The sequence below is a fragment of the Geotrypetes seraphini genome, chromosome 17, assembly GCF_902459505.1.
Source record: "Geotrypetes seraphini chromosome 17, aGeoSer1.1, whole genome shotgun sequence".
In the NCBI taxonomy this organism is placed as follows: domain Eukaryota; kingdom Metazoa; phylum Chordata; class Amphibia; order Gymnophiona; family Dermophiidae; genus Geotrypetes; species Geotrypetes seraphini.
In genome coordinates this window covers 36,080,560-36,104,500 of record NC_047100.1, presented here as the reverse complement: position 1 = coordinate 36,104,500, position 23,941 = coordinate 36,080,560, and the positions used below count along the sequence as shown (strand labels likewise).

The 23,941-nt window shown below is 40.7% G+C and overlaps 1 protein-coding gene across 10 annotated transcripts in view; it reads right to left on the bottom strand.

Moving 5' to 3' along the window:
- The window catches only part of SFMBT1 (Scm like with four mbt domains 1), a 197,614-nt gene that overhangs the window by 57,747 nt on the left and 115,926 nt on the right, over positions 1–23,941 (bottom strand). For 9 of the 10 annotated variants that reach the window (XM_033926574.1, XM_033926577.1, XM_033926581.1 and 6 more), the window contains 5 exons: positions 18,130–18,370; positions 17,140–17,228; positions 13,794–14,040; positions 10,787–10,887; positions 5,609–5,710 (listed from right to left, as the gene is read on the bottom strand). In XM_033926574.1, the coding sequence (XP_033782465.1) occupies positions 5,609–5,710; positions 10,787–10,887; positions 13,794–14,040; positions 17,140–17,228; positions 18,130–18,370 (780 nt within the window). The remainder of the gene's footprint in view (positions 1–5,608; positions 5,711–10,786; positions 10,888–13,793; positions 14,041–17,139; positions 17,229–18,129; positions 18,371–23,941) is intronic. The other variant, XM_033926583.1, reaches the window with a different exon arrangement.

Sequence of the window (23,941 nt, the reverse complement as noted above, 5' to 3'; positions counted from 1 at the left end):
GGTTTGCATAATATTCTTAGCGTTCTTCCTACCAGATGCTGGCTTCACTGGTTGCTGTTGCCACAAAGTGCCATCTTTGCCTCTCCACGCCACAGGCAGTCTATCTGATGAAGGAATGGCTAAACTCCTCGTTGATGAAGTTGAGTAAGGACCTGAACGTCTTAGACCTCTTGATCCCCTAAATGCTCCTTTGATCACGACAGACACCAACACCATGACCTGTCTGAGAAGGATGTTTTGATTTTCCAGAAGTATATGTCTGATCAGCTTCTTCTTCACTACATTCAATAGATTTCTCGACAAAACCTTTGCGTACCAGGCGGCTAAGCTGAACCCTTGGCTTGCCCAAATGATACTTGAGGCCCCCTCTTACCTTAGTTTTAGAAAACTTCTCAAAACGCACCTCTTCCGCAAACAGGACTCTTAATCCCCCTTGCCCCCTGCTTCTCCCCTTTCCCACTCTCCCCCAATTCTGTCTGCTCCCCCTCCTCCCCCCCTCTCCCCACTAGGTCTCTCTCTCGTTATCGCTTTCCTTCCAACCCTACCTTCTGTCTTACCGTTACTTCTGCTAATTCTCAGTTAAAGAGTTCCCCACGCCCCCCTCTTCATTGTCTGTAATTGTGTTAAAATTTTGTAAATCTGTGTGTCACCGCGGATCTTAATTAATGGATGTGAACCGCCTAGAACTTCTTTGGGTATGGCGGTATACAAGAATAAAATTATTATTATTATTATTAGATGACAAATCAGACTGCGAACTGGAAGAGTCACCAGCATGGCAAGAAAAATCACTAAATTTGTTACCTAAACAGTTGTCTTTTTCCAACGCTGAACTACTCGAATCATCACCTTCCACCTCAACATCTTCCAAAAGTATCCTTCTCACTTCCTCAGCAGAATACTTTACAGTGGCCATAACTACTTACACGATACCCCAATCTATTATATGACAGCATGTGAAACTAACGGAAGAGGGTGTCAAATCCCTGAAACTGCCTATTATTGGTATTCCATGTTGCAAACAGAGGTGTGTTATTGCACACAGCGTGAATTTGTGTTGGAAATTTTTAAATGTTTGAAATCTTGGCTATTCTATTACAATAGAAATGTAATTATGTTAACAATGTTGCTTTTGTAAGTGCTTATTAATAGTTTTTATATTGGGGTCAAATTGACCCCAGTGGTTCTCAGTGACAAACTTGCTCAGTGCCACCTGGTGATGATAGAAGAAAAAAAACCTTTTTTGCAGTGTTTAACTTGTAACAATAACACATGAAAAGTCATATTTATAATGTTACATGAAGGAAAATCAAGTGTGTATTTATAAGATCATATGAATTTTTCTGATACACTTGTTGTAATATGCAAAACTGAATAAAGAAATAAAAATTAAAAAAAAGATAATTTTGAGCCATTGTTGCACAGCAGACTCAAAAATGAACGCTGGGGTAATTTTGACCCCCACTGGGCCTTCCAGGGTTAAGGGTATCAATCCCGGAACCGTCAAAGCAATGGAGCTCATAGAAAGAGAATAGCACATACACTATAATTTGTAATAAGCAAGCAAGCAAGACAACTGCAAATATATCAATTGTATCAAAAGTTCTATCAGAAGCAAAAGCTATTGCAGATAACTGATAAGAGCGAAAAGCAAGCAAAGCAGAATATATAATATAGACGTCATCACCTGCTGTGCAACAATGATATCTTAATGCATTCTGCTTCATTTTTTCAATCAAGTTCCTCATATTCAACTTGATGTATTTGATCTGTTCTACGTATTACTTCTTTCCCTGCCATGCCGGTATTTTCTGCATTATATTGTAAATGCTTTCTGTCTTTATCTGTTTTTAAGTCCATTATTCTAATTTGTATTTTATCTGTATCCCATGTATTAGCTCACCTTGTTGTGAACCATAAGAACATAAGAACTGCCTCTGCTGGGTCAGACCCGAGGTCCATCGTGCCCAGCAGTCCGCTCACGCGGTGGCCCAACAGGTCCAGGACCTGCGCAGTAATCTTCTATCTATACCCCTCTATCCCCTTTTCCAGTAGGAATTTGTCTAATCCTTTCTTGAACCCCAGTACTGTACTCTGCCCAATTACGTCTAGAACTTTTTCGATATGGCGGTATAGAAGAATACAATTATTATTATTAAAGAGGAATATGAAGAAGGTTACTGATGAGAGAGACAGAGACTGCAACTCGACCTATTGTGAAGGGGTAAGAACAAAAATAAACCAACTGCTAGATAAGTGCAACTAAGAACACCAAGATGCACAGAGATTGAAAACATGAGCATAAGGGTGATACCGAGGCACTCGAGGACCCTAACCTCTACTGAAGGGGCAGAACCAATAGCCCTGAGAGTTCAAATCAAGGAGAAGATGAAGCAAGATGCTAAAGGATTCAGACATGAAAGAAGGAATAGTACTGATTCTGTGAAAAGCAGCTCCACTGCTCCAAAAAAGACCAATGCAGAGCTGACGAAGCTGGAGAAAATAAAAAAAGAAAGCGAAGTCCACAAGTCTACGCCCAGTTGATTTTGTGAAGCTAAGCACAGGCCCAACCAGTTCCTCATGCTAACTCTACGATGCCGATTTGAAATTATGTCAATTTGATGCAGAATCTGAAAAGCTGAAACCAAGTAAGTGAGTGCCACTGATTGTGTGGAATGAGAACACAGCCAAGTCCAAAAGAAAAGAGCAGAGCGTGCCTGGTCTTCAAAACCCTCTAAAATTGATTTCTTTTATGTGATAATGTCTGCCACATGGCACTTTATAACACTGGATGTTCCAGGACTCCTGATGTAGGCACTATAGCCGAAACACGGTTGCTTTTCTGATTGACAAGGCTGTTTCACACATGGATTTTATTATTGGTTGCTAATAAAGAGGGTTTCTGCTCTTTCCTTTTGGACTTGGCTGCTATTTGTGCTTGATGAGAACACAGCCTACACTGAAGAGTAAATTCTCATTGTCAAATAAAATTCTCTGTGAACCATGACGAAAAAAAATCTAGCTGCTGCAAAGAGTAGCAATCCCTGCTATTATCACAAAAACATCCACATTTGAGCTCCTGAGCAGAAATACAGGTGATTATGTGAGAGAAAGCTCATCTTGTTTAGTATTTATATACCACTTATAGACTAAGTGGTTTACATTCAGGTACTCATGTATTTTTCCCTGTCTGTCCCGATGGGCTCACACTCTATCTAGTGCAGTGGTCTCAAACTCGCAGCCCGGGGGCCACATGTGACCCGCCAGGTACTATTTGGAGGCCCTTGTATGTTTCTTATAATCAGAAAAGTAAAATAAAACAGTTTCTTAATTGTATGTCTCTATAGCTATAAATGACAATATTATTATTAAGACTTAGCCAAAAGGAAAGAGTTTTTACCTCATGCAAAATGGTCATTTCTTTAATAAGACATTAACAATTATTTTTTTAAACCCGTCAAGTACCTACAAATCCAAAATGTGGCCCTGCAAAAAGTTTGAGTTTGAGACCACTGATCTAGTGCAGTGGTTCCCAACCCTGTCCTGGAGGTCCACCAGGCCAATCGGGTTTTCAGGATAGCTCTAATGAATATGCATGAAGTAGATATGCATGCCTGTCACTTCCATTATATGCAAATATCTCTCATGCATATTCATTAGGGCTAGCCTGAAAACCCGATTGACCTGGTGGACGTCCAGGACAGGGTTGGGAACCACTGATCTAGTGTACTTGGGACAATCTGACGCTATGAGGATGCTGCGAGGCTAATGTTAGCCAAATCTGCAAGGAGAACATTAGCCAGTTCTAAGACGCACAGACCAACTGAATACATGAGATTAAGACCACCCAGTAGTATTAAGCGAAGGTCAACAGAAACTTCGAGGACAAGCATGGTTGATTTGAAAGCATTAAGTCCAGTAAAACCCGCATGATGTAGAGCAAACAGCTGGCTTTGAAAGGCTAAATTTAGATGAATCCTTGAAGCTAAACATAGTTGAATCTAAGAACAAATCCCAGGGAATTCTGTGCAAAAGGAACAGAGTAGACCTTCAGGGGAAACACGGCTGAGGGATGAGGACAGTTTAAATCAATGGAACTAAGTTTGAGGGGGAAAAAATGGCCCAGTTGAGCCAGGGCCAAGAAGGATGGAACGGGATGTTAAATATGAAACTGTATTTATTGTGTATGTTTTTACAGTAGCCTACCTAGGTGTTAGGCGGGTAAGACATTTTTAAAATAAATAAATAGGTAAGTCTGTGAGAGTTAGTGCAGCCAAGATAGTGAAGCCAGGGTATGCCAAGGAAGTAAGGTAAAATCTAGGTATGAAGTTAAACGGGCAGGTCAGAGATGGGTAAACCCATCTGTGTGGTAAAGTACAATTGACCAAGGCCATGAGGACATGGACCACTTAGACTTGAGCGGTTAAGTCCCACCAAGACTGTACCGTTAAGAAGAACTAAGATTACTAATTTACGCCCAACTGAGTGTATGGAAATATGCATAAGAAAGAGACTGCCAAGAACGCAGAACCAAGGCTGCAAGTAAAAAAACAGTTTGGCCTGGGAGGATATTTTACAGTTTAGGAAACTGCTTAAAACACATTTCTTCGTTCAGGTCTCTAATTGATATTAGCCATTGATGTGGGATGGTGGAACATGATCTCGAAGAAGAGAGGAAAGTAAATTAGGAAAGATGACTCTCTTGATTTCATTATTTCACGTCAAGAACTATCGCCTCTTTCAGAAAAGAAGCATCAGAAAGCAAAGCCTAGCTGTCGGTTGTATTAATTAATTAATTAACTAACTGATTTTTCGTTTAATTTGGATGTTATAGGATATTATGTATTAGAAATGCTATATTCCTTTTTTTCTTTTCTATTTAAATGGAGTTCTTTTCATAATTCTGATTGAATTATATTGTAAATCGCTTTGATCCTTTTTGGCTGTACGAGTATAAAGATTTTAATAAGCATAAACAGTAAACTAGCACACAGAAAAACAGCATTCACAATTGCCACTAATACAAAATTCCTAGCACCCGTGAGGAGTTCTTAGCTGAAAACAAGAACCAGAGAGTAGATTTGCAGTTTGACAAAATCCTCCGGCAAATATGAGGTGCTTGTGGAGGGAGGAGGGCAGGGAATCAACACCACCAAAAATGAAGCAGGCCAGCAACACTCCTCATACTTGACTGGGTCCCAGCTAAGAAGACTTCCGAAGCCCTAGCACTCCCTCCTAGGGTAGGGGGAGACATAGGAAAGAGGCTTGGAGAATTGCAGGTACTTCCTGTATGCAGATAGGAACCACCAGGGCTAAGAAGCCAACTAACTGCACAAATTACTATCATTATCCACTGGAGATAGAAAAATACTGAAGGCTCCAGGAATGCACAAGATTCTTAAAGGGCGAATCACCAAAAACTACTTTCTGTCTCCATCCTCTGGTCAATGAAAGTAACCCATAAGTTCAGGACTGACTGGTGAGATGCTAAAGAAATTGCTCCAAGTCTGCCTTTCAAAATCAAAGAGAAGGCTGCCCTTTGAGCGGCCGAACTGGAAAGCCTGCATTGGGCTCCCTAAAAAATAAGGCTGCAGGGATGTTTGGTTACCTTAGAAACAGTCGCAGGTGAGATCTGGATGGGAGCTTTGGGATCCACAGCCTCTAACTTCATACCCACGGAAAAGGAATGAATTGCAATTCTGGGTTTGTCCTAAAAAGGAATGAAAATAACAAAACTTAGCACAATTAAAATGCCCCCCCTCCCCCTGTCTTACAGGTATTTGCAGGCTATAGACAAACTACATTGCTATATTAATATTCAGATTACTATTAACTGAGGGAGGTGGTGGAGAGGAAAATGGTGACCGAGTTCAAAAACGCAGGGGATGAACACAGAGGATCTCGAATCAGAAAACAATGGGCGACATTTAGTTGGGCTGGAGTGAGCTTTGACTGAGGCTCCAGGAGATGGAACCTAAGCATAGTCCCGGGCCCAGAAATATCTAAGAAAAAGGACAATTTAAATGAAATCACTAATTTATAAGAGTGTGTACAGTTGGGCAGACTGGATGGACCATTCGGGTCTTTATCTGCCGTCATTTACTATGTTACCATATAAACTATACTGTTCCCTAGCAAAGAGCAGAGCATTTCAAAGATGACTGTGAACAAGGAATATGAACATATTGATTTAAACTATCACTTCACTTTGACTAATTCAGAATACTCTACGTTGAAAGTGCAGCCTTACCCTCACTTAAAAATTTCACCATCAGAACCCATCTAAAGAGAGTACAGCATTAATATACAAAAAATGGAAATCCACACACACAAAAACAAAGCCAGAGACATTTTCCCCTGAATTTTTACCAATATTCACTCAATTTCTCTCTCGGTTTTTGGGGCAGGGATATCCAGCTCCATGCTCACTGGCTCTCTTGAGTCTTGAGTATAAAAGACTCATGTTCACTTTTTCTATGCTTAGGGCAGGGATTCTCTGAGACCAAGATCATTCTTTCCACCTTGGTCTATGAAATACCCTTTCAAATGGATTAAGAGAAAATTTAACATGTTCTGCTTTTACAGCCTTTAGTTTGTTCAATGATTTTGAGTTTACAAAGAGGGCCATTTTCGAAAAGGATATCTAAGTCCGACTTGGGTGGTACCTGCAAGATGTCCAAATCTGGAGGCTCAGAAACGTCCATTTTCGAAAGGCAAACCACTAGCCCTCCCAATTTTTTTCCTTTTAAATTGCCTACTTGGATGTCTTGGCCAACAGGGCAACCTTAGGACACCTAACTTTATACCCCATTTTTGGCCACAGAAAGGTCCAAGTCCAAACCCAGACATGGGAGGAGCCAGCATGGTATTGGACTGGCCACAGTCATCCCAACAGAGCAGTGGGACACTTTAGAGGGCAGCACGGAGTCACTGGTGGGTGGAGAAGGCTTGGGAGCCTATCTGTGGCAATCACAGCAAGTGACAGATTGTAACATAAGATGAAACCATAACAACAGTGATAAACTGTTCTCTCTGTACAGTGCTTCATAAGAAGTGCTTTATACCATCACCCACTTACAGTTAGCAAAGGCACCTGGAATTAAGCACATAAGGGGTAATTCTGTAACTGGGGCATCTGGTAGAAGCCTAACCTATAAAGGAACATTGGCACCTTCTTTCTTTTATAGAATACTAGCTTAACAACAAAAATATGCATCTACAAGTTAGGAGAAAGCAATTATGCTAGCCATAGAATTGGTGTAAGCACGGGTACTAAGTTTCGGTGATATACACATAACTTATAGTATCCTACAGCTCAGTGTCTTGCAAGCTTTTCCAAGCCGCGGCACACTAAACTCGGGGCTGCGGCTAGAGGATCTCCGCACGCACGCATGTGTGATGTCATCACACTAATATCCGCAAATGCGCAGAGACCCGCCAGATGGGGCCCTGAGCTTGTTAACCCTAAAATGACTACGCTGGTGGGGAGGCGCGGAAAGCGGAAGAGGTGCCGGCTGACTCGCCTACACACACCCAGAATCTTGATGCAGCACATACTCCTATAGATTATGAATGTAAAATGCGAGTACCACCTAGAGAATGACACGGTGACTGTTACCTGCGGGAAGCCACAGGTAACCTGCCGAAACGGGGACGTTAAAAAAACAAACGGTCGCCACGGATACGGGGACAAGGCCATTCATCGCCCCATGGAGTGGTGAATGGCCCTTGTCCCCGCTGAGGAAACATTTGCAAAATCCTTCCTTCCTCCCAATCGTGGTCCGGACATCTCCCTCCCCTTCCCTTTCCCTTCCCTGGCTTCTTTTAATTTTCTCTTAACAAGCAGCCAAGCCTTGAAGTCGCGTGCGGCTGACGGAAAATCCTCCTCTGATGCAATTTCCCGTTTCTGGTTGGAGGTCGGCACATTCTGAAGACTTAAAACAATCCTAGAAATTGTATTAACCAAATTGTATTTCTTTCCCCATCCTTTCCTCATGTTTTATTATGTTTGTAAAGTTAGTCTTCAGTATGTTTTGTAAGGTTCAGTTTTTTGTTAGTTTAGTTTTGTTCCCCCAATTTTGTAATTTTATTGATTTGTTCATCGCTTAGAATTTTGAATAAGCGATTAATCAAATTTTATAACAAACTTGAAACTTTAGATATTATCTTGATGAACTTTCAATCATACTATATAGCACTGCTATTGATCATCGTTGTAAACCTATTGGCAGTGAAGTGAAGGAAGAGGTTATAAATTTCTACATGTATGTATTTAAGCATGAGCAGTTTCTGCCAGACATATAGCAGGTGTATGCTCACAACTAGATTCCAGAGATATGTGCATAAACTTTTGCTTGCCTGCAAACTATGAGTTAATGATATACATGTACATATGTAACATTGTAACACCATTAATGAAGCTCATATATTGTAACAACACTACTGAAGCTCATATATTGTAACACCATTACTGGAGCTCATGTATAGTTTTACTGAAGCTCATACAAACCGCTCAGAGTTGACTCCCCAATCATTAATAGCAGTATAAACGCTTCCAATAAATAATATTTCAACACATAGAGATGTATATGATGGTGTTCTCTGGTCACTTACATTGAATATCTGTTGTGTATAACATTAGCACTTTCTCTAAAGAACATCCCCCATAAAGACAAAGTCACTAAAAATTTCACATCAAGCTGCCAGGAGACATCAAAGACTTGTGGACCACACGTCCTACCGACTTCGACTTATTCGACTCTATTGTAAAGACCACCCTCAGGGGCTCTTTCACTAAGCTGAATTAAGGCTTTACAGCAAACTAAACATTAGCATGAACTCACACTAATGGCAACCATGTGTTAAATGAAATTGCCTTTATAAGGACTTACATCGTGACAATTCACAATCCACTAGTTATCAAACAATTTATCAAGGACTAATCAAGATCTATAAATCTCACAAAACTTTATCAAGATATTTTTGTGGATCTTCAGAATGTGAGCTGCTTTCAAATTATATTGCATGAATCCCTCACTCCACTCTTCACTTGTCCATTTTTCATAAGAACACAAGAATTGCCACTGCTGGGTCAGACCGGTGGTCCATCCTGCCCAGCAGTCCACTCACGCGGCAGCCCTCTGGCCCTAACTGAGTCTAGCCTTATCTGCATATGTTCTGGTTCAGCAGGAACTTGTCTAACTTTGTCTTGAATCCCTGGAGGGTGTTTTCCCCTATAACAGCCTCCGGAAGAGCGTTCCAGTTTTCCACCACTCTCTGGGTGAAGAAGAACTTCCTTACGTTTGTACGGAATCTGTCCCCTTTTAACTTTAGAGAGTGCCCTCTCGTTCTCTCTACCTTAGAAAGGGTGAACAACCTGTCCTTATCTACCAAGTCTATTTCCTTCAGTACCTTGAATGTTTCGATCATGTCCCCTCTCAATCTCCTCTGTTTGAGGGAGAAGAGGCCCAGTTCCAGATTTTCTTATGGACATCACTATGCTTATAAACATCCAAACAGTTTTATATATGTATTAAAGCCAGTTAGTGCAGAAATAAGACAGGGTTAGCTGAAAACTTGGCTATTTTCAAAAATGTAGATTTCCGTTTCCCCTACCACCAATTCTCACTATACTTCCCTTTTAATCTTATATAAGCTTAAGATTCAGTTTAGTTTAACACAGGTAGGGGAGGGTCATGGATGTGACAGCAGCCAGCTGTGGCTTTTGCAGTTAAGGTGTGCTAATTGCAAAAATTTACTGTTATTTAGTGAAGGGGTCCCTTGGAGTCACTTCTATAGCTTGCACTCAAGACTTTTACTCCAAGGCTCAGAGATTTTCAAAAGATAAGTTTCAAGTTTATTTCGTATTTGCTTTTTTCAAGAATTACAAAGCGATGAAAAATAAAAATTTTAAATAGGGGAGGCAAACAGTTTTGGGGGTGGACAGACATACATTCCATAAGAGGGAGATCAGGGAAGAACTACAATTTTGTATATAGGAAAGAGAACAAAATAAGGATAAAACAATAGGAGTTATACTAGATCGGTACTTGCCTACTTCAAATGGAATGGTAACTGAGCTACAAAGGCAAATTAATTAAAGGTCTCCCTGTACAAGTAACTTTTTCATTTTGATTCTTCTCTTATCGAAGCTGGTAATATGTTTCAAGTTTGGTGAGTTGAGAAATCGGGCTGAGAGCTATATTTTTAGTCACAGGATTATAGACTCGTAAGTGCTTAGTTACCATTGTGCAAGCCTGGCAAAATGCCCAGGGTCACCTACAGCTGAACCTTCCCTTACGAGTCCTGAGCTCTGGCCCTTTCCCTCCACACTCAGCTACTTGGCTCACCCACTTGGTCCTCTACAACTACAGCGTCAGAGACGGTGCTAAAGGCTGCCTCTTGGCTGGAGGGACCTATCCTCTGCCACATCCTGCTACACTGATGCAACTTCCTGTAGCTTGCACATGGCAGTGGAGGAGTCCTGCCGGCCAAAGAAGGCAACCTTTGGTGTTGTTGAGACAGACATGGGGGAAACTACTGCTTGCCCTGGATTGGTGTCATGGAATGCTGCTACTATTTGGGTTTTTGCCAGGTACTTACAACTTGGATTAGCCTCTGTGAAGACAAATTACTGGGCTAGATGGACCACTGGTCTGACCCAGTAAGGCTATTCTTATGTTCTTACGAGTGGTTCCACAAAGAAGAGATCACCCCATATAGACGGGAGGCTGTGTGCATGTGTGTAATGGTGAGGGGCCAAATAAAGTGGGTTCAGACAACTCACCTTGAAGATATCTGTTGTCACGCACTGTTCTTCCTCTGCTTCCTCTTTTAATTTTGTCAGGCTTTTCTGCCATTCAGTCTCACTCCTTAGATGTCTGATACCTGTAGCCAATACCACAAATACTGACAAAACGGACCACTGGTTTCTGGACAAAGTGGAATTGATTTAAATTGCAGGCTATGATCCCAGATGCTTTCCTTCCTGATTTATCTATGCTTCTTTCTTTTCTTTATATATAATTCTTACCATTTACTTCTTAGGTACTTTAGCTTAAATTGTGATCCCAATTTGAAACCAATCGGGAAATTCTATGTGTCTTAATACTACCTACAAGTGTTTTAGTAATATTTAATGTTAACTTTCCCCTTCTTCCTTTTCTGTAATCGCATTGAACCAAAAGGCATTTTATGGTACATAAATAAAGACATGTTATGTTATGATTTAAATTATAAGAATCACCTGTACGTATTAGATCATATAGGCTCCTGGAGGCATGTACATTAGGAGACTATTCTATACAGGAAAGCAGGTGTCTCCTTCCCTTTATAGGACATTATGTGCAATCTTATATCATTAATTAGGCGGGTTACAAACAGCATTTTGTATACCGCTAAATATGCTGTTATCAAATTAAACAAACAGCAGCTGGCCATTAATATTTTCTTTGGTTTGGATGACTTATATTATTAGTCTGAGACTCTTTGGACCCCTGGTAGGGAGTTTTTATAAAGTCATGTTTTTAGATTTTTGCAAAACAGGATGTATGCTGTGGTTGTGCAAATTTCGATGGGAAGCGAGTTCCACACTTTTGCTATTTGGTAGCTGAATGATTTGCTGTGAGGTGTCTTCTATTTTATATCTTCCAGAATTGGGAAGATCAGTTTGGTAGAGTTACATTGGTCTGCAGATCTACCAGGATAGCAGGTAGATAGGTGTATACACTTAACATTGAAGCACCAGCACCTAAAGCAGCCATAGAGCTGATCTAAGTGTGAGACCAAAGTATAGCACACACCTGTATAACTTGCCTTTATGCATGTCAATCGAAGACACACCCATGTACAACCCCTTAGGTAAGATAAACGGATATTTGCAGAAGGGGGCTTGTTAGTATTCTAAACCAATGGTTCTCAAACCTGTTCTGGGAGACCACCAGCTAGATGGGCTTTAACGTGTATTGTTGCTTGTTTCCCTGTGATTCCTTAATAAACATGATTTTTTTTTTTTTTTAAAAGCCTGTTTGGGCTCAAAGTTTGCCATTCCAAAAAAGAAAAGATATCCCTAACCAGAGGACCAATAGATGAAGCAATCTTCTGGGCCAGCTAAGATACTAACTTTGCCGAATATCCTGCTGAAGACTTCTACACCTCCTAGGAGTCGTTCAGTGAACAATAAATCAAATTGAACCAAAAGAGCTCAAATGACCAAACCAGATAACTGGTTTGACAATGAATTGCAAATACTAAAGCGACAAGTTAAGACACCTAGAACATACCTGGAACAAGACCAAAGGAGAAAACACCAAACTGAAATGGTGAGAAAAATCACGAGAATATAAACTCAAATTGAAAGAGAAATGCACAAACTACTATTCCTCTCCAATAAACCAGCATGGTCTCAACTCAAAAGAGCTATTCAGACTAGTCTCTAACCTGACATACCCTTCTAACTAGCCCCACCCATGACTCTGCCCCCTCTGCGGACGCCCTCGCTTGCTACTTTCGCACAAAAATACAAACCGTGAGTCTCTCTCAGTGTCAATAAATACTCCAGACACACAGACATACGAAAAACTCAATGGATCATGCACTCCAAGCCAACATGAACTGGAGTGCATTTACTACACCTAAATGGACTCAGTTTAATTTTCTATTTAAAATTATATGCTCAAACATATTCTCCCATAGATTCATGCCCCCCCCTGCACTTATGTCTAAAGCCCAAGGTAAGTTCCTAACCGATCTATATAACTGGTTAGTAGACACACAACAGAGGGAAATTCCCCACAGAAAGAGGATATATCATCATCAGGCCCATCATAAAAGGCAAGAAAAACCTACCTGTCAACCTGACTACAGACCCATTGCATTAAAAACCCTTTTCAGTAAACTTATGGATCATACAAAACCAACTAATGAACCACCTAGAACAATTTCAGCTACTCCACGATTTCCAATCAAGGAACCTGGATTGGCCACCGTGAGAACGGGCTACTGGGCTTGATGGACCATTGGTCTTACCCAGTAAGACTATTCTTATGTTCTTATGTACCCCAAGAACGTTGATCAGTTTCACCTCTTATAAAACTCTACTATTAACTGCTCCTGACAAGTCAACTGGACATGTCTACAGCCTTGTACAGTTCTGTTTGCTACCTCTTTGCAATTTCCTTGTTAACCGTCTGCCAATTCATACTGTAGCTCACTGACTCTGGTCAGCCTTACCTCTTATGTAAACCGCTTAAAACTGAAAGGTTTTTGCGATACTCATTAGGGATAGCCTAAATCTCAACTGGCTGGTGGTCTCTCAGGACATGTTTCAGAACCACTATCCTAAACTTCTAAGCACATGTGGTGTCTAGTTTACAAAATTGCCCTCATGGTTCTCACCAGCACTCTAGACTCTTAGAAAGTATTGCTATCTCCCTGATACTTAGCCTTGGTAGGGCTTTCTTTAAAAGTTGGTTGTGTGGGTTGGTTTTTTTTTTTTTTTAATTTTTTTTAACATTCAGATATTCAGTGCCAGTATCCAGCACTGAATATTCAACTATAACCTGACCACTGACAGTTATCCAGATATGAATGATATTCAGACCAGTACTCAGTTAACTAACTGGATACATCAGAGCAGCTTTTTTGTTGCCAACGTCATAGGGATAGTTACCTGGTTAGAGGACTAACTTGGTAACCTGAAATATTGCTCATGGACTGCCCCGACACTATACTATACTATACTATAGTACTAAAGTGCTTAGAAATCAGTTGTGATTCAATGCTGCCATACGTACTTAATGGAGGCTTGAGTTCATATCCTTGCTGAGCTGCCCAGCCAACTTGGTGAAGGAAAGGATCGAGGTAAAAAAGCCACTGGTCAAATGTGTCCAAATCGTCTAACCCTTCGTAGTGTAGCTGCAGCCTCCCACCAACATTGTCCACCACATTGACTATCCAAACTCGCAGGCAGTCTTCGGAGTCTTGAAGCTCTAGTCTGGAGTTGGGACCAATGAGATCCAGGGGGTTCTTTCCTCTATGGGGCTACAAAAAAAGCAAAATAATTTAACTTATATTATAAATATATAGACCACGCTTTTCTTGTGGAATCAGACAAGGCTATTTACAACATTCCTTACCATAGTCACAAATGGGTAAATTCTATAAGAGGTGCCTAAAATTACTGTATTTTTCGCTCCATAAGACGCACTTTTTTTCCACCCAAGATTTGAACCCTGGCATTCATGCTGGTTCTCAGCCCACTGGGCAAACTCTTCCCTTGCACAGTTACAAAATCAATTAGTGTTATGTAACTCATTTGGCTACTGTATGGAAAAGTCAAGCACAGAAACCATTAGACAATGCATCTATCACCGTCCGATCTCCCTAGAGACCTACCACCTACTGGGTTTAAGGTTGGAGACGGAGCATTAACAGCTAAGCAATGCTGCAGTGGCTACACATCATTAATACAACAGCAGTTAGGAGTAAATTCAATATACTAAGAGGTAGGCATCAAAAAACCTGGGTGCAAACTAGTATTCTATAATGGCAAAGCTGCACAAACAATTGCAGCTGGGCACACACTCATAATTGTAATTATTCTATGAAGAATACTCCTTGATTTTAAATGGTTACAAAGTCAAAACTTATTGGAATATGTTTCTAAATAAGATGGCAGCAAATACAAGTCTCAAAAAGCACAGTTAACAAGATCTTACACAATCGCTTGCACTTTCACCCTTATAAACAGTTAAATTTTAATCATACGACCAAATACTTTACATTTTTTACTCTTTACCCTCCCTTTCGTCTTTCCCCTTTTTGTTTATTCTCTCTAAGAAAGAATTGTAACTTTTCCCTCCTTTCCTCCCTGACTCATGTTTGTTAAATTTGTAAGTCTGACGATATTTTGTTGGTTTTTACAACTATGTTTTTAAGAAAGTTGTACATCGCTTAGCAAATTGAATAAGCGATTCATCAAATATCAATAAAAACTTGAAAACTTGAAAGTTACAACCTTCAGACAATGCAACGCAACAAAATGATCAGGTGCTCCTGAAGATCACCGGACATTACTGTTTGTGACTTTTTCCTTTGGGGGTACGTACCTCCACTACCCGCAACTATGGATGATCTGCAGGAACACATCACTGAAGCTATAAACGCGATCACGCCGGATATGCTTCGGAGAGTCTGGTCCGAGCTCGATTATCGCATCAATGTTTGCCAAGTAACAGGTGGGGCGCCCATCGAGTGTATGTAATCGACAGATACCATATGAAACTTTATGAGTTGATGAAACTGTAGCCTCAAAGGTGAAAGAATATTCCAATAAATTTTGGTTTTGTAACCATTTAAAACCAAGGAGTGTTTTTGTGGGCACCCTGTATAAAGAACTGTCAAAATACCCCTGATGCACCCGTGCCCCTCCCACATTAAAATCCCCTTTGCATCTGCAAAGAGAAATTAGGCACACTGTTTAGGGAACAGAGGAGTACGCCTGTTAAGTGCGCAGCACCAAATTAACGCCGACTGGCGTTTCTTAGAACATAAGAACAGCCGTAATGGGACAGAGCAATGGTCCATCTAGCCAGTATCCTGTTTCCAACAGTGGCCAATCCAGGTCACAAATACCTGGAAGAAACACAAACAGGTCCAAGTTTCCAAGCTACCAATCCCAGGGCAAGTAGTCGCTTCCCTCATGTCTATCTTAATAGCAGACTATGAACTTTTCCTCCACAAACTTGTCCAAATTGTTTTTAAACCCAGATACACTAACCACTGTTACTATATCCTCTGGCAACTGGTTCCAGAGGACAAGTTCCTGGAAGAAAAGTCCATAGTCTGCTGTTGAGACAGACATGGGAGAAGCCACTGCTTGCCCTGGATCGGTGGCATGGAATGCTGCTACTATTTGGGTTTCTGCCAGGTACTTGTCACTTGGCTTGGCCTCTGTGAAGATGGGATATTGGGCTAGAGGGACCACTGGTCTGATCCAATAAGGCTATTCTTATGTTCTGATTTGTTTTAAAAGTATTTCTATGTAATTTCATTGAATATCCACAGGCCCATTTAGTGCCAATTATATTATGTTACGTGCATGTCTAACTGTGTGTGCCTGTGAAGGAGTGAGTGGCATAGTAACAGGGATTCCTAGAAACGCTCCCTCACTGATGTGGCAGCTAAGCTGCCTTCCAGCAGGTGGCACTAATCTGATTGTGGTATAATACCAACTGCTTAGTTCTTAAATTGAGATCTTGTCCTCTCCATATCAGCCACAACCCCTTCTGTAAAGAGATACTTCCTTGGCTTTCACCCTCATCTTATGACCTTTTCTTCCAGAGCCTCATTTCTGCTAAAAGAGGCCTGAGCATTTATTATTTTTTTACAACCACACAGTCTAAAGTGTTATTCTATCCAGTTACTCTCTTGTTGAAATTTAAGTTAAATATTTAGTTTTAGTAAATAAAAATATGGAGTACTTTGAACTGTTAATGTTCTCATAAATTGAAGGATATACTGTTCCTCTAGAGTACTGAATATATCACCATCAATGCAAAAAAACATTTCAATTAAATGTGTTACTTGTAATAAAAAGACTATCAAAAATGTACTTCCTATCTTAATCATAAAATAGGGTCTACAAGGAGTTCTTTTTTGTTTTTATTGGGGGGGGGGTTGGCCTCTGGCAACCACAAGCCCAGAGCCTCAGTGTCCTGTATCTGTAATACTGGCTCTACTGCTGGGAGGTTTTACATATCTCAATGGCTTCCGGTACCCATCAGTGGATAAGGTGATAAATTTCTTTCCATTTGTAGCGGCTGCCAAAAATAGTTCAACATGTGCTTGTTGAATTTCATAAAAGCATTGCAGCCACTTTGCAGAAATTTTGGATTGTCTTCTGCATTTGTGGTGTTTGTATACTTTTAAATATTTTTTGTAACCGTGGACTTTGTTTTTCTTATATGTGTTTTGTCATATGTTTTTATATCTTTTGTAGCAGAAGATTCCCTAATTTTAACTTTATAATATATTCATACTGCTCTGTATTTATTGCCTTTGTCAAGTTATCTGTAAAAGTATTTCAGAAATCATTACATTAAATTAAATTTCTACTGCAGGAACACATGGGACACTCACGCCCTCCAGCAAGTTATCAGGAGCACTGCATGCACCACTCAGAGTCTTCTGCAGAAATTCATCCCAGTCAGAAACCTTGTCCTTGATAGCTAGACAGAAAAAAAAACAAAAAACAATTTTAAATTAGCAAAAAGACCTGGCAGCAGTCCAAAATTCTGGAAATCCATCATTTTTACTGCCATGTGATGCTTTGTTCAGAGGTGATTACTGTCATCTTCTGGAAATGAATAACCACAAATGCCTACTGGCTTCTACACCATGCAAACTTCTACATGCTAATAGGGCAGCACAGAACGTTAGAAAGCCATTTATCCCGAGAAAGAGACTTATTTAAAAAAAGCCCACCCTGTACACAGGTAACAGTATAAGAGGGGCCACTGAAAGGTTCTCAGAGAAGAGAAAGATGTGGACCCATGAAATTTACAAGTTATTCCACTTTTCTTGACACAATGATATGAAATGAAAAGCTCCACACCATTCTCTTCTTGGCTGGGCTGAGAACTTTTCAAAAGCAGCCCAAGAGTAGGCAAAACATGGACCATGTCAGATGATTGATTTAATAAAAGATTTTATTTTGAAGGATCTGTTTCTTTTGCATCACTGCTGAAGCAGATATGCATCTTTGCACTTTTGTACAACTAGGTGCATATCTGCAAAAGCACATGAGCAGACTCTGGACAGAGAGCAGGCGAGGGGGAGGGGGGGTTTGCACATTTACATATGTAACTTCTAGAATACTATGAAATCCATGTATATTATTGGCAATTAAGTGCACACATAAACACAAATATTCCCAGTTACATTAGTATTCTATACTGGAAAATAGGCATCTATTCCTCTTATAGAATCACCCCCTAATTGTCTAGTGCACTTTAATAAACAGGCCTCTTTAATTCAGATGTGCGTGTAAATGGCAACATTTTCAACTGCTTTGCAAAAAACTTTTCCCACTGCCCCGCCAAGACACAGAGCTGCAGCTTTTCATCTCACCGTCAGGTGGCTTGAGGCTTTTCTTGTTCTGCTCACACCAGCCAATGGGGTGTAAGCTGGCCGTCATGATGTCACACCAAAAGTCTGCCTTGCGGTCCTCTCCATAGCCATCATAGCGAAGCAGAAGCAGCTGCCCACAGGTGGTTATGATGGAGGCCACCCAGTAAGTCTCTACATCTGCCTTCACAGCCACTTCAAGCTTCATGCCCGGAGAAAATCCATTCTGCAAACTGGTGTCTACCTAGGTGGGGGTTGGGGGCAGGAGTGTGAGTGAGTGTAAGAAAATCCAGTCAAAAGTCATTGCAAGACCATGGCAGCAGAATGCACACAAGCGCTAAGTTAGCGTGTGAAAACAAGTCAACGTGGAAATCACAAAACATTATCAAAAATGCACACAAAGCTGTGTACCTCCAAAATAACATAAATCATATTTTTATAACATGCTGCCCCCAATAGTATAATGGAGCATTTGTCTTGGCTTATATTATTATCTGAGCTTCGATATGAGCATTTAAAAAGTTGTTTGAATCCCTCCATGGTGCTAATTCTGCAATTATTAAAACAAGCCCAAACAATGAGGTTTATGAAAGACAAGAGCCCTCTCCTGGTACCTAAACAGGACTGCAACAGTTTGAGTTTACCTTGAAAACAATTTGCCAAAACAGCAACCAAACGATCCCAAGGACATAGGGTCTGCATCCCACCATATAACCAAGCAGAGAGCAGCTCACAGGATAAGTTTCCTGAGGCACCCCTGCAGGACTTCAGAAGGCTATAGCAGAGGCTGCCAACCCTCAACACAATGGAAAAAGATTGCATTCTTAATTTTTTTTTCCTTCTTACAGGTAAATAGAACAATATAGTACATCTCCAACAGTTTAAGGGTAAAATGAAATAAGAACACAAGAATAGACATAATTGGGTCAAACCAATGCTCCATCTAGCCCAGAATCCTGTTTCCACAGTGGCCAGTCCAGGTCACAAGTACCTGGCAAATGCCCAAATAGTAGCAACATTCCAGGGCAAGCACTGGCTTCCCCTATGTCTGTCTCAATAGCAGAAACTTGTCCAAACCTTTTTTAAAACCAGTTAAATCAACCACTGTTACCACATCCTCTGACGTGTTCTAGAGCTTAACTAGTCTCCGAGTGAAAAAATATTTCCTTCTATTGGTTTTTAAAGGATTTCCCTATAACTTCAATGAGTCTCCCCTACTCTCTCTTTGATGGAGTAAAAAAAAAAGATCCGCTTGTACCCATTCTACACCACTCAAGATTTTGTAGACTCCGATCGTATCTCCCCCCTCAGCTGTCACTTTCCAAGATGATGAATCCTAACCTCTTTCCTCATACGAGAGGCGTTCCATCCCCTTTATCATCTTGGTTGCATTCTTTGAACCTATTCTATGAAATAAACCATCCAGAACTTACAGAGTCTATTTTGAGTCATGTGCGCATGCAGTGTACATCCAATCTCACCCTCATACCAGAATCCTCATATCCAGGGCAGATATGCTGACTTCACAAACTCCTCAGAAAAAAACCCTTCCAACATAGCCCCCACAACCTAAGAGGAATCCCCATTTTTCTCATACACCTCCAAAACTAAAAACCTATCTATCACGCTCATAAATGCCAGATCAGTCAGTAACAAAGGCATCATTACCTTACAGATAAAAATTACCTTGCAGATAAAAAATTAGGACATATAGTCTTCAAGAAATCCCTGAAAAAGGCTTAATACCACGAGTACCTTCCTTCTTCCAATCTTCTCCCTGACCCACTCTTGGAAATAACATGTGATCTTACTTTGTAACTCTCCATTTATAATTCCGCCTTGAACCGCAAAGTAATGGCGGAATAGAAATCTCGAATGTAATGTAATATAATATTCCTGGAGTGTGTGGCGCAGTGGTTGGAGCTACAGCCTCAGCACTCTGGGGTTATGGGTTCAAACCCCATGCTGCTCCCTGTGACCCTGGGCAAGTCACATAATCCTCCATAGCCCCAGGTACGTTAGATAGATTGTGAGCCCACCGGGACAGATAGGGAAAATGCTTGAGTACCTGATTGTAAAAACCGCTTAGATAACCTTGATAGGCGGTATATAAAAACCTAATAAACTTGAAACTACTAAAACCTGGCCTAAAGACAATGACGGAGTTACACTAGGGACTCCTTTTACTAAGCCGTGCTAGTGGTTTTAGCGTGCGCGCACTAGACATTAACGCCTCCACTGAATTGGCGTTAAGTTTTTCCGCGTAGCGCAGGGGGCAGCACACGCTAAAAATGCTCCCACAGCTTAGTAAAAGGAGCCCTAGGTATATGTCATGTCCCTTAGGCTATCGAAAAAGGAGGAGGAGTAACAGACATTATCTGCCCATGACCAACTGATTACCAGTGCACACTGGCACTAGATCCCAACATGACACATTAGGATAAAAACTTGTATTGAAAAAAACATGCACTGTTAAGGAAATCTATGGCAAATTGTAACCTGGAAACACCATATTTGTTGGTGCTAGACCCCTAGTTTGAATCAAGTTAAGATTCCCAAAGATCACCGGTTGCAAATATAAGTCCTTTTTGGACAGGTCTTTCATGTTTCAAGCAAGTAAAAAGCAGTCTTGGCTGGGAAACTACAATGGAGCCAGGCTGACCTACGGCGCCTTTCGGAGAGTAATTAAAACTGTACTGTTTGACAGATTTATCTCCTAAACAGAAGCCACACTATATTTATATTTTTCTTCTGTCTATTTCTGGTGTTAATATGTTGAACTTTCGCTATTTGCAATTTGTAATTCGCTGATTGTCCAGATCTCTTCAGTTTGAACCGCCTAGAAGTCATCTGACTATGGCGGTATAGAAGAATAAAGTTATTATTATTATATACAACCTTCCTTATATTCTAAACTTGTACTGTAATTATGTCAAATTGTAACCTATTATATAATACATATGCTTAACCTGTAACTCATTCTGAGCTTTTGGGGGACAACAGGATAGAAAACGAATTCAATAAATAAAATCTCCCCTGACATATCTGGAAAAAAAAACAGTGTAACTTTGATATTTAAAGTCATTTACCATGGGATTCCTTGGTATCTATTGCAACCATGGCAATTTACCAATCGCTCAGAACTTTGCGATCTGAGGGTGGTGCAATGCGATTGGCTTTGACAGATTTCTGAAAAATACACTATGAGAACACAAGAACATCGGCCATTTCTATCATGGGAGTAACGCTGTGGAACAAATTAACTGGACCGCTATCGGATATTCAGAAGTTAAAAAGAAAATCCCTTAAAACCACACTATTTTTAGAAGCATATCAATAAAGTTGAAACGTTGAATGCTGGTTTTAAGATGAATTGTACTGTAAAGATCTATCTAAAATGCGATTATTCACCTGTAACCCAACATGTTTGCAAAAGTCCTGTTTGCCATATTTTGTACATGTTATTACTGTAATGCGCCTAGATATAGGCGGTTGATATATTTTTTAAATAAATAGGACACCAAACAAAAGTCTGAGTGACCCCCTAATCACAACACACAAAATGAACCCATAAGGCACCCTTCCCTTTGGAAAGTAAGCTAAGAAGAAATAGAAGACTATGAAAAACCAAAGGAGTTTTCTCTAATTTTTAGGTATTACCTGTGACTTGTTTACAGGATTGTATTTTCGTGTATTTAACTGGCCTAGCACAATTACCTATATAGCAAGGGAGTAAATCCTCACTGAATGAAGAATGCAGCAATTAGCTGGCAGTTGTTCTAAGACCTGGAATGCTGCCAGCAGTCAGGAGGAAAATGGAAAAAGCTGATGATGCTTCTGATGCTCTATACCAGCGGTCTCCAAACTTTTTCATCTCTACACGAAGAAGCTCCAAGGGCCACCAAAAGATTTCAAGCTTACATAGACTACTAATTTTGCAAACCACCTTCAGTGTGGAGGGGAGTGTGGCGTAATGGTTAGAATTGCAACCAGATCAGAAAAAGAGAGGACCTATGTTCCAAAAATGCTGGTAGATCCAGAAGACAAAAGAATGGAACAAAGTCTCTGGATGTCACAGGAGCCGCTAAGCGATGAAAATTTATTAACATGAAAATACAGCTATAAATACAGTGCAACACCGATTATCTGAACTCCAATTATCTGAATTGCTTCGTACATCAAAAGTTCAGCCCAGTCCAGCGTCCCCCTCCCCTCAAACCGGGAGACTTCCCCCACTAATGATTGGACATTACTTTTTTTTTCTTTGGTTTTAATGTTAATGTAAAAATACTTTCAGTGCACCCCTCCCCCGACAAGAAAAGGCAGCATTCCCCCTCCCTCCATGAACAGGAACCACCAACCCCCTTGCGGACTCAGAGGAAATATCTACTCGCTCTGCCCATGCTCTGACAGTGACAAAAATAGCTGCCGAGATTTCCAGCGGCAGTCTTGTGAGGCTACTCATAGCCTCGCAAGACTGGCCCTGGAAGTCTCAGCAGCTATTTTCATTACTGACAGAGCATTGGCAGGAGCGAGTAGAATCGCTCTTGCCCCAGTGCTGCCGCTAGACAACCAGGGAAACAAGGTAGACCTGAGGTCTTTCCTCTGGGTCCAGGAGAGAGGGGGAATGCTGCCTTTTCTTTTTGGGGAAGGGGAGTGCACAGAAGGTATTTGTTACTAACAATTATTAAAACCAAAGAAAAAAAAAATTAACGTCCAATCTGGATTTTTGATTATCCGGACTACCCTCTGTCCGGGTAATCGGCATTCCATTGTATTAAAACATCTATATTAATACCAACTGTCTGTGCAAGTAACCATGTATGATGTACAGATCAAGCCTTGTGTCGAGCTACAGCCTCATCACCCAGATTTTGTGGGTTTAAACCCCACACTGCTCCTTGTGACCCTGGGCAAGTCACTTAATCCACCAGGACAGATAGGGAAAATGCTTGAACCATTTTGAGAACGATAGTATAACTACAAAAAGGTGGTATACAAGTCCTAATCCATCCCAATCCCTTTCCCTTGACCTGCTTGTTCAGACTGGGTATTAAAAATTAATACATTTCAAGGACATATTTTAAAACTCATAAGAATAGCCTTATTAGGTCAGATCAATGGTCCATCAAGCCCAGTAGCCTGTTCTCACGGTGGCCAATCCAGGTCACTAGTACCTGGCCAAAACCCAAGGTGTAGCAATTTACAATCTACCGATCCAGGGCAAGCAGTGGCTTCCCTCGTGTCTTTTTCAATAACAGACTATGGACTTTTCCTCCAGGAACTTGTCCAAATCTTTCTTAAACCAGCTACGCTATCCACTCTTACCATATCCTCTGGCAACACGTTGCATAGCTTAATTATTCTCTGAGTGAAAAAAATTTCCTCCGATTACTTTTTAAAGTATTTCTCTGTAACTTCGAGTGTCCCCTAGTCTTTGTCATTTTTGACGGAGTGAAAAATCGATCCACTTGTACCTGTTCTACTCCACTCAGGATTTTGTAGACTTCAACCCTATCTCCCCTCAGCCATCTCTTTTCCAAGCTGAAGAGCCCTAACAGTTTTAGTCTTTCCTCATACGAGAGGAGTTCCATCCCTTTTACCATCTCGGTCGCTCTTCTTTGAACCTTTTCTAGCGCCACTAAATCAGTCTTGAGATAAGGAGACCAGAACTGAACGTAATACTCCAAATGAGGTCACACCATGGAGCGATAGGGGGCATTATAATATTCTTAGTCTTGTTAACCATCCCTTTTTAAATAATTCCGAGCATCCTGTTTGCTTCTTTGGCCACCGCCACACATTGGGCAGAAGG